We start from the raw sequence: 10,816 nt of genomic DNA, 5'->3' as shown, positions 1-10,816 counted from the left end.
ACCTGTCAAGACGACCCCACAGGGTACACAAATGAGAAAAAAAATTAAGAAAGGAAATTAAAGAATTTATCACATAATGAGGAATATATCAAGTAACAGCCACAGGTTCCTGATGCCAAGATTCTGGTTCAGTGCCCCCTCCCCTTCTGAAAAACACAGCTCACACACTTCCAGTTTTGGTTTAGGGTTGTTTTGCGCTTTCATTTGTTTGTTGTTTTTTGTTTTTTTTTTTTTTAATAAAAGAAGGCTTCCAGATACCTAATACTATTGTGCTGTTTGTGCAGGACAAACAAATTTTAAATACTAAAATGCACAAGTCAAAACAAGCTGTTTCAAACTGCTCAGCAGTGCAGGCTCAAGCACTTATTTGCAATGGCTTTACTCTTTGTACAATCAGTTCTATATGTAGCAATGACTGTATATAAAGAATATAGTACATACTATTGTTTTCATTGTCGATTTACAAGAGAAAAAAAATAAATATTTTCCATTCTTATTATACATTAACATTTCAGTAGAAAGTTACAGCTGTTGTGTTGGCATGACCTGCAACATCAGGAGGAGAAGGGACATGCATACTTATCTACTAAGAACTCTAAACTATGAATTTGTAATAAATTACACAGGATAGATACCAGCCAACAGAATACTGATTATCTGAATCCAGTACATTTGTGATTCTTGCTCCATGGTAAAAGCCAAAAATTTTGCAAAATACAATTGCCAGTAGCTTGCATTATAAGTAAGTAAGACAAACCACGTATGGTATACATACATACCACGTATGGTATAGCCTCTTCTCCAAATGTTTGTGAATAACAGGCTTGTGGTTTCTCAGGCAAAGGAGATTAAGTTGTTGAGTTGGTCCTTGCACCCTTCACACATAACTAGCACCATAAAGATGCAAGGACCTCAGCAAACACCTAAAATTCATGCTTAATAGATAAAGCATGCATTTTGTAGAGTTTGTGCAGGGTACATACTCTTCATTAAGGTTACTGTGCAAAAAAGATTCTCGACCACTGAAGATGTTTCTGTAATTCTGTCATGATTATTAGCAACATTTTTAAAGTTTAGCAGGCGTGTGTGTGATTAATGAAAAACCTGTACTCGTGCTTCCCCCCTGATTGCTGTGCCCCTGAACTGGGGGCTGAGGAAACAAAGGCAGCAGCCTCAATATCCAATGAAATGGGGGAAAAGGAGCTGCAGTTTGCTAAAAAATAAAATATTTTAAAATGGCACAAAGCTTTGTACAGGTGGATCTACCAGTGCAAATACATATACATGAGGTACCAATTTGTTCAGATCTTTTTATAGGCCAGATCTATTTATATGTATCTTAAAACCACTCAATTTCCTGCTGTCAGAAAAATGCTACAGCTTGTCAGCCTGTAAGTAAAATCAAAATCAAAACAAATTTTCAGCATATTCAATATCAGATTATTGTAATTTCTCTACAGTTTAGCTTCTGAGCTTTCACTACTGAGACTACTTAATTTTTGGTTTTTAAAAAAGCAAAATAATATAATAATAATTTTCTTTTTCGAGACTTGATAGGATGTGAGGAAAAAGTTAAAATTGTACATGTAATTTGGAACAATAACTGTTACTGGCTGAATATTTTAACGTTGTTTGAAGTTTCACTCAGTACTGTCAGGAAGGAGGAACACAGTTATTGCTATTTGAAGGCTTAAAATTAAACCAAACCAACCTAAAAGCATAGACAGAACTATTCCAATGGTGAAAATTCTATAGATACAAAACAGCATTCTGCCTACAATTAGTCCTTCTGCATCTGAACACTCTTCAAGTTATCTACAGCCTTCTCTTCCAGGTAACAATGATGGCATTTACATGGAGCTATGGGTTTGAAGTGGCTAACTGAGGGGGACAAACAGCTTTTCAATTCCGGCAGCTCCTTCTTGAGACGTTCCAGCTGCTCCACCTGGAATACATTTGGTTGTTCGGGATTTGTGTCGTATATCCTGAATGAATGAGAAAAGAAAAAAACACTGATCAGTATAAACTAGCAGCCCACAGAAAGGTACACCAGATGAAGCACCTGGGTTTTTTTCCTTAACAGAGCAAAATTAGGTCCCAAAGTCAGTTTGTTTGGGGTTAGTACCCTAATTTTTGCTGCTTATCTCACAATATAAAATGGTATTCCCTTTACACAGACTGGTTAGTGTTTAGTTCATTGGATATGAACTAAAAACCTACTGGCATACACTCACTTAATCTCCTGACAAATGTGATCTGGTTAGTGTTTAGTTCATTGGATATGAACTAAAAACCTACTGGCATACACTCAATCTCCTGGCAAATGTGACTTTACAGGTGGCACAAAGCAGTGAAACAAGAGTAGTGTTCCAGGCTTCCAAGCTCAAAGCACAAGAAATTTCAGAGCCCTGAGATTATTTGAACAGACTGTAATACACTGCTTGCACATAATACTGCATTGAGTGTACACTTACTGTTTCAAGAAGTATTTAATCTCCCCCAGTTCAGAATTTTTTCTTTTTTAAATCACCATCATTACCACAATATTAAGTGAAGAGTGAAAAATAGAAAATGTGACCTCTCTGCACACCTAATGCAGATTAACCATCTGCACTACTTTAAACAGTCTGTCTTCTTTTCACTTTCTTGTTTTCACACATGTAAACAAAGCTGCAGGTTTGAAGTGTCAGCATCATACCAGACTGTCCAAATCCAAACCACACTTGGAGTGACAGTGCAAGCACTGAGCACAACTCAAACACTGTTCTGGTGTAGTTCATTACAAAGAAAAAGCATTGGTGCTCCTGTAACCTAACATTGGTACAACACATATTGTAACAAGGATATACCCTGATTTCCCAACATCCATTTTTAATATCAGCATGTTTATATTCAAAATTTTAATCCTGGTACCCAGCTGCTCTCATTTTTAGTTGCTGCATATACATAGTTCCAGGTATTGCAGGTCTTCAGGTTTTTCTTCTTCAAATGAAAACTTTTGCAAGAAATTATTATGGCTTCTGCCTTAGTCTTTAAGAATGATCATACTTCACTATGATTCCTTCAAGAAAGTAGTTTGTTTTTATTTCATCATCCTTTGTCTCTCACACATTTTCAAGTTATGCCCAAAAGGAACCAATGGCACTAACAAAACAATGTAGTGCTCAAGTGAGAGAGTGCAAGGTGCCCTTTTACCCTGACAATACAACTTGTGGACTGCTGGCAACTCCAAGACACCAAAACCAACATGCAGCTCAAAGATGGGTACAATAATGGCATTCAAGTGAGGAAACACTTCCACAGGAAATATTGATATGGATCACAGCAAGGTCAAGGACAATTTCTGTGAAGGAACTCCTAGAAGTGAGGACAGATGCTGTCCAGTTTGATGAAATCCAGACAGAAGGAATAGGATTTGAATTACTTGCACACCATTTGTAATCCAATACAGGCCTAAGATATGACCCAAATTTGCCCAATGGAAACTTTCTGCAAAATAACAGCTCTACCTTCCTTCCTGTGCTTTCTTCAGTTGAGTCAGCTGACACCTTATGAATTCCCTGTGAATTCCAGACAGAACACAAACTTGAGGATAGTATTCTATATAAAACACATGTTAGAAACTATGAATCTGAAGCCTTTCCCATCAGTTAGATTCTAGAACAGCAAAAGAATGGTTCTTCTAAGCCCCTTGTTCCTAGAACATGGCTAAGCATGTTTCTAAGCAGCTTCTGGCAAGTATTTTATTAGAAGTTCTTTACTACAACAAATATAAACTCTTTAATTCCTGCTCCATTCTAAATTCTTTTCAATTGAGATTCTGGATGAATTCAAGCCTCCAAGCTCCTTTCAAGCTGTCCACTAGAGCCAGTCCACTCCAATGTGGGTATCTGGTTTCTTTTAAACCAAAGGCAGAGAAGACAACTCAAAGCAAAAATTCAGGATTTCTTGACCCTACTTTTTGTGCAAACTAGTGGTGTACTTTTGTGGACCCAAGCATGTTGGGTCCACAAAAATACACCACTAGCTTGCAGCAACAGAGCTCCAGTGCTTATCTAATTATTTCCAACACCACTGTAAAGATAAGGAATAAACTCATCTCCCTATCCTCCATTCTTCAACAGGACAATAATTTCTAAGCAACTACCCACCAAAGTTTCTCCATCCAACCTCCTGCTAACAAGCAAGCCCTGCAGGAGACTGACAAGTCCTTTAAACATTACTTTTTGAAGTAAGCACCTTCTACAAAAGACTCGCAGGATGTTGCAGGGCTCTGCAGTGGGCGTAAAACTGACTCTTGAAAGGTGTTTTGCATGTTTTTTTTTGAATGTTTGGCTCTTGAAAGGTGTTTTGCAACCTCTGACAACATATACAAGACAAGAGGCAGCAGCATTGAAATACTGTTTTCATGCTTAAAAGATTTTCTGAAGCTTTTGAATAAAGCTTTTCACTTTTCTTTAGATCTCCAGAAAAACTTCCAAGTTTACTTTGCAATTCACAAAATAGGGAAAATTTAAACTGTCATTGCACAACATCTTAATTCAGTCACTGAGTAGATTATAAATCAACTCCTACTACACTTCCTCCACATATCCATGCTGTTATTTAAGTAACATGCAGTTTCAGGCAAACAGGGCAGCCCAGATTTCAGCAGTCTTGTGCTTTTGAGAAGTGTTTAAAATGCTTTTGATTTGATTGCCAGCTAAATTTGTGTAAATGTTGGGAAGCTACTAATACCAGTCAAGCACAGCTTTTGCCTGCAAATGCAACATGCAGCCCAAGGAACTGAAGTATTTGAACAAAGCTCTCATGGAAAAGCTCTCAGCATCCATGTTTAGGAAATAGTGATTTAGTATTTTTATGCAGTTCTGTGTATTATTCAACAAACAAAATTCAGATCATGTAAAGTGAATGAGAAAAGATGATGCAAGTGTAAGCTAGCACCCACCCCCTCTCCACATTGGTATTCAATGTACAGCCAGCAGGTGTAAAAACACAAGGCTGCATTGTTCTTACTGAGTTAAGTACCTTTAAATACAGAAATATTTTCTGGACTGTCTCCAAAGCCTATCCAGGAGAAAAACACCAGATAAATCACCTCAGAAATCCTGCTTTAAAAATCAGCGTTTTAATCAAGCCAGTGAATTTCACAATAGGGTGAAATTTCTTCTTTAATTAAAACTGAGACATCAGACTAAAGTATTTTAAGGATGTGATTTCTGTGCAGACAGAAGATACCCAGTCATGCACATAAAGTATTTTCTTGTTTAAGAGCCCAAATAAAAGCCTGAAGGCAGACATGGCACCTTTCTGTAGAGGCTGCCCTTTTAATTAAAATAATTTGGTTAAACCCTGAGATGAATGGTAGTTGAACATAGGAAAATAGGAGAATATCACCCCAGCATCCCAGAACATCTGTTTGGATTAATGACTTTGAGTGTTTGTGATAATTTGCAGCCCAAGTGGAGAAAGGCCTGGATGGGGGGAGGGAGTACCTTTGTGTTCTTTCCTCTGCCCCAGTGAGATCAGCCTTTTAATATTTTTGGCATTTGTAAGCTTCCCAGATTTAGTCTTGCAGTTTTTCTCCATGCAAAGCAAAGCCAGACCCCCTACCTGCATTTTTTTTTTTGCCCAGTGCTTGGTATCACCAACTTTTGGTATTCAGGACACAGTTTTTCTGCCATCTTCACAACTGGCTACAGTGTTTTGGTCAATTCTACATGGATGATTAAAGTTTGAAAAAAAATAGCTTACAAAAATATCTCTATGCACACAGTTCATAATCTCAGAAATAACTACTGCACACAGTAACTCAGGGCCACATACAAGCAACCTAAAATTCACTAAAATTCCTCTATTCACTTCCTAAATTATTCAGATAATTAGCACTTAACACGGTGTAAGTAAAGGCCTAGTAAACAGCAACACAAAATACCATATTTGATAAGTATCTGGACTTGGCCACAAATCCAGAGAACAAAAACACAGAAACCATGGAAGAAGCACCATCTTAATTCAGCCCTGGAAATATTCTGGAATTTGAAGACACAACAACAGCATGAACTGACTTTACACTAAAACAGATTATTGCAGTCCCTACTTATCACTTAGACCTTGGAACAGTCATGTAAATACCTCTCTCTTGAGTTCTGCTTTTTAAATTTAGTTTTAAATTTATTTCTAAATTCCAAACAGCACAGGATATGGATAATGACACCATACCTATTTAAACTCTAAATAACAACTTCAAGTCTCAAGTGATCTGAAAGACTGGCTCTTTACCCAGCAGCTCCAGCTGTGAGTGGAAATGTTTGCTGCCAGGTTTTACATCCTTACATTCCAGGACTTGCAGGTACCACCTGCATTTCAAAATGCCCACCTTGAGACATCTGATGCAACTTTCAGAAACTGTCCTATCCCTAACCTGCATTAAGAGTGAATTTAATTTTACTCACACAATTAGTAAAACTTGAAAAGTAATTAAGAATTGCAAAGGGACATCCCATTGTTTGTTTTGGCCTACAGAAAAAAAAAGGGAAATTACATTTAGAAATTACACTTAACAAGCCTGCAATAACAGCTTTGGAGTTAATACTAATTTTGGGGCTCCTCTCCAAAAAATGGGAAGACGTTGGAGCGGAAGTGACAGAGGAGGCAGCAGCGAGAGGAGAGATGAACACTGTCAAGAATCCAGATCATCTAAACAGCGAAGGAAGGCTCAGAAATTTTTGTTCAGTTAAATCCACAAGGGAATTCAGCCTTCACATGAATTGGCTGGTTATCAGAAAGAGAGATAAAAGGTGTTCTACTGTCCTACTACAACTTAAAACACACCAAACAGTACAACAGGACACATAAGGTGACGAGTAGCTGACTTGCAGCCTCAACATAAATGCCACAACATTTAAGTAGCATGGAGTATCTAAAGCAATAAAAGCAACATGAAGTCAGAAATTAGGCTGTGCCCTGCTTTACTGTTTTACCACAGTAGTGAGTATCTATTGCACAAGGAGTAATTAACAACTCTGGAAGACTGGATTAGTAGACATGAGATGAAGAGACATTTCACAAACGCTTTATGCAGTGGTGTTTGATTAAAACACCCCACCAGTAATGTATCACTTTAGCTTATGCATACCACAGAATAAATTTTCATTACCCTATGACTGCACATTACATAGTTAGAGGATTATTTCGTCTGCATTCTAGTCCAGAGGTATTTTTCAGTGACTAAAGGGGGCCCCAATCCTGAGCTGTAGCAGAGGTGCAGCACACAGCACTGCTGCAGCAGGAAAGAGGACTTATGTGTCCATGTCTTCAGTCTGAAGCTGATCCCCAGTGTAAAAACCTAGTTATTCCTTTTTTTACTGCCAGTGAATGGGAGACATTCTGCACAGCACAAGAAGTGGCACCTCTGGCAAACCTGAGAAGCAATGGACCCACCACCTTGAAAGGAGACTCAGCAGACAACAACAGATTGAAAAGAGTTAACTATTTTTACACTGAGAGCCTAGAACCCTAGAGCAAACATATTTATTTGATTTCTTGCCCCTAGAGGTGATTAAATTGGCTCTCCGTTTTCACTTTATAAAACAGAGCCTTTGACAATTATTGATCCCCCTTTCCTCTGTATTGTTTTTTTTGGGTTTTTTTTTTTTTTAGGTAAAACAATATACAAAGCAATACTCTTGCTAAAGCAGAAGGTTTGAAAGCCTTCTGTAATTTGAAACTTCAGTTACACTTAATGCTTTCCCAATTACTTTCTTATCTATCAGAAATTCTAGTTTAATACAGCTTTTCAAATTAAACTTCATCTCATATTGATGAATTTCTCATCTTCAAAGACAAAAGACCTAAAACTTTGGGTTGTTGTAAGCAACCAAATAACACAACAACTCTTTTGTTAAAATATTTAACACAGTATTCTGATGTTTCTACCTGAATTTTTGGATGTAATAGCTACTTTCTGAAATTACTAATTTGGTAGTTTGCCCTGGAGTCACTCCAAGCTAATTTTAATAGGAAAATGCGAATTCACAGTATTGAAACACAAGAGAATATTGTGTTAACTATTTCCACAGCTCCATGTAGAACGCTCAAACTTCCAGTCAAACAATTCAATAACATTTTCCTCACTACATCACATACGTAACTTAAAAATTACTATCATGAATATTAGTAGCATCTTAAGCATGTATGCCATACACTGATTCTTTAAAGGACCAAATTACATATATGAAAACATTACATATATGAAAACAAAAGTTATTTTGTTTGAGAGATACAACTGAAGGAGTGGGAACTGGTGTTAGACTTATTCTTGGTCCAGATTTATGGGGTCCTTGTACTTTGTGCACACAGTTAACCAAGAAGCAACATGAACTTTCACCAGAATCAATTTACAACAGTTTCTAAGCTTGATGATGGTGGTGATTGTGATTATTCTTTCAAAAAGCCACAGCTAAGTACCTGTCATATATTAACCCATGAACACCATATTCTCTCAACTTCTTCCTGTTATCCGGGTCATTTGCATCATCGCCCCATGAAAAGATAACCAGGCCTTTGGATATGGCCCGTGTAACAAAGGATGGATTCCTCAGCAGGTCTTCAGAATGCACATTAATTCCCTGAAATACAGAATCAATTCAAATCCATGTTTCTGAGACATTTACATCAGCTTTTTTAATCTTTTAACACTGGCAGCTCCTTACTGTTTCATCCATAATAATAAAAAAAATATTTAATAGAATTAGAGAGTTTATTTACAGTGCTATTTTTAAAACATTGTATTAAAAACCATTTCAAACAATGGACTTTTTTTGGCAGTTATCCAATATTAGTGTATTTCTTTTGTGAGGTTAGTTATAATTTAAAGCATTAGTGCCAAAAATGATAGATTTAAAACAAGCAGTAATAATTCAGTTTGATTTTAACTTGTCAGCTTACCAGCAAGTTTTCAAACTGTGCAAAGTTAATGGCAATGGGAGTTGTGCGACATCTGAGATCCATCAGCTCTGGAAAGAGTTGAGATTCCCCTTGGGTGAGAAATAACACGGGATACTTGTTTTGCTTATGTCGGATCCTGCCAGGAAAAAAGTCCACAAGTAACAAATGGGGAAAAAAAAAAAAAAAAGTGAAAAAAACAAAGATTTGATCTCACTGTTTCAAGGGGAATTCCTCTCTTTCCTGCATGTTCTTCTAGCTCCTAGCTGGTACAAGGAGATGGTCTTGCATCAAACTTTAGCATCAAACTGTGCTGACAAACTGCTCAACTGAGTCCTTTTGCCACTACTGGAAATTAACACACATGTTAAGGGAAGCTAGACTTGATGTTGAACTCAGCCTTACATCCTCAGTGTTTATATATAATCCCCAAAGGCCATTTAATTCTGTAATTTTCTTCTGAAATGCACAGATTCATGATGATCATGAAGATCCATGACAGGAATTTATAAACATGGTTAATACACAGCCCCTAACCTTACTAATGCATTTTTCAAGCTGAATACTGTAACAAGATGATTTGTTCCTAAGTTAGGCTTGCACAACCCCCAGGTATGACTGGAAAAGCCTTTGGGATACCAGAAGAAACCCTGACCTTTGTTGTGCTAAGCAAGAGTGATGCATCCAGAAAGGCACTTGACAAAAATATCCGCTATGACTTTGTTCACCTGTTTTTATTTTTCAGGCTCATTCCAGATAGCAAAGTGGTCTCACTTCAGTTCCCAACTATTTTGGGAACTGTATCCAAACTTTATGTCTAAGGAAAACACCTGTTATTTATTTCCTGGTGTGTATTTTTAAATACAAAGTAAATTTTACCAAATAAAAATAAATTTCAGAAACAAAGTGCATTATTTCTCTCTTCTTAACTTACATTGTACAAATATCTGCATGAAAAGAAGAAAACACAATTCTTCTTTTTCCAGCATTCATCAAAACAGTTTTCAGAATAATATCTAGAAAAGTGTTCATATCAAAGTAAGTTGACAAGTTGCCATCCCACTGTCCATCCTGGAAAAAGAAAGCACAAGTTTGAGTCACTTAAATTAATGCTTACTAAAATTATTTTAACCAGCAATGGTCTCTCAATCAACCTGAGCAAAGTCAGAACTCGGCTGGCCGGTTTGAATGCAGAATCAATCCTTCAGTCTGTTCACTGCTGCTTCCAGCTCTCCAGGACTGACAGCCTGAGAGGTGCAGCTGAATTCTTACAGCAATGAAATTCACTGAAAAGCTCCCTGTCTCCCCATCCAAGGAATGCATTCCTAGGCATGCCTATTATAGCTACAAAAACACAAAAGAAATTCCCTGAAGAGCAGTAATCACAGCAGCTACTCTCTGTTGTTATTTCTAGCATACTGACTTCCACCTACCACTCTCCTTAGCCTCCTTCCCCCACTCCAGGCTTCCAATCCCAGCCTTTACAACCATTTCCCTCTGGACTGAGTGCTGCACAATCCAGCTGAATCTGCAGCCCTGCTGACTAGAAGGAAGCAGCTGCTTGCATTACTGCACCATGTTGTAGCTGCTCCTGCACAGGGCCAGGAGAGGCTGAATTTCTTGGCACTTTCCTGCCTGCCCTGTTGTGATCTGTTAACTTTAAAAAGAATCTCCTGCCAAAAGCAGTCTGAACTCAATCCTATAAATTTTAACATTTTAAGAATAAAACTGTTCATTTGTTGGAGTGGTGCTCCTATACTCCCAGCTCAAAAAATAATGCAGTATTTTTTTTTAAAGGCACAAACCCCCACAAAAATTATGCCTTTGCAGCTCATAAATTGTCACATGAAATTACAAGCTTTAGCCATAA

At 37.5% G+C, this 10,816-nt stretch overlaps 1 protein-coding gene across 9 annotated transcripts in view; it reads right to left on the bottom strand.

The window, feature by feature from the left end:
• Positions 1–174: 174 nt before the first annotated feature.
• Positions 175–10,816, bottom strand: part of GPCPD1 (glycerophosphocholine phosphodiesterase 1) — a 44,385-nt gene continuing 33,743 nt past the window's right edge. For 6 of the 9 annotated variants that reach the window (XM_041477022.1, XM_041477017.1, XM_041477024.1 and 3 more), the window contains 4 exons: positions 9,881–10,017; positions 8,950–9,085; positions 8,470–8,630; positions 175–1,985 (listed from right to left, as the gene is read on the bottom strand). In XM_041477022.1, the coding sequence (XP_041332956.1) occupies positions 1,781–1,985; positions 8,470–8,630; positions 8,950–9,085; positions 9,881–10,017 (639 nt within the window). In that variant the 3' untranslated portion in view covers positions 175–1,780. Of the gene's footprint in view, positions 1,986–3,509; positions 3,561–5,613; positions 5,717–6,455; positions 6,520–8,469; positions 8,631–8,949; positions 9,086–9,880; positions 10,018–10,816 lie in introns of those variants that run through there. The other 3 variants (XR_005955919.1, XM_041477019.1, XM_041477018.1) reach the window with 3 other exon arrangements.

Source organism: Pyrgilauda ruficollis, unplaced genomic scaffold (genome assembly GCF_017590135.1).
Source record: "Pyrgilauda ruficollis isolate IOZ18807 unplaced genomic scaffold, ASM1759013v1 scaffold4, whole genome shotgun sequence".
In the NCBI taxonomy this organism is placed as follows: Eukaryota; Metazoa; Chordata; class Aves; order Passeriformes; family Passeridae; genus Pyrgilauda; species Pyrgilauda ruficollis.
This window is presented reverse-complemented; position numbering and strand designations above follow the sequence as displayed.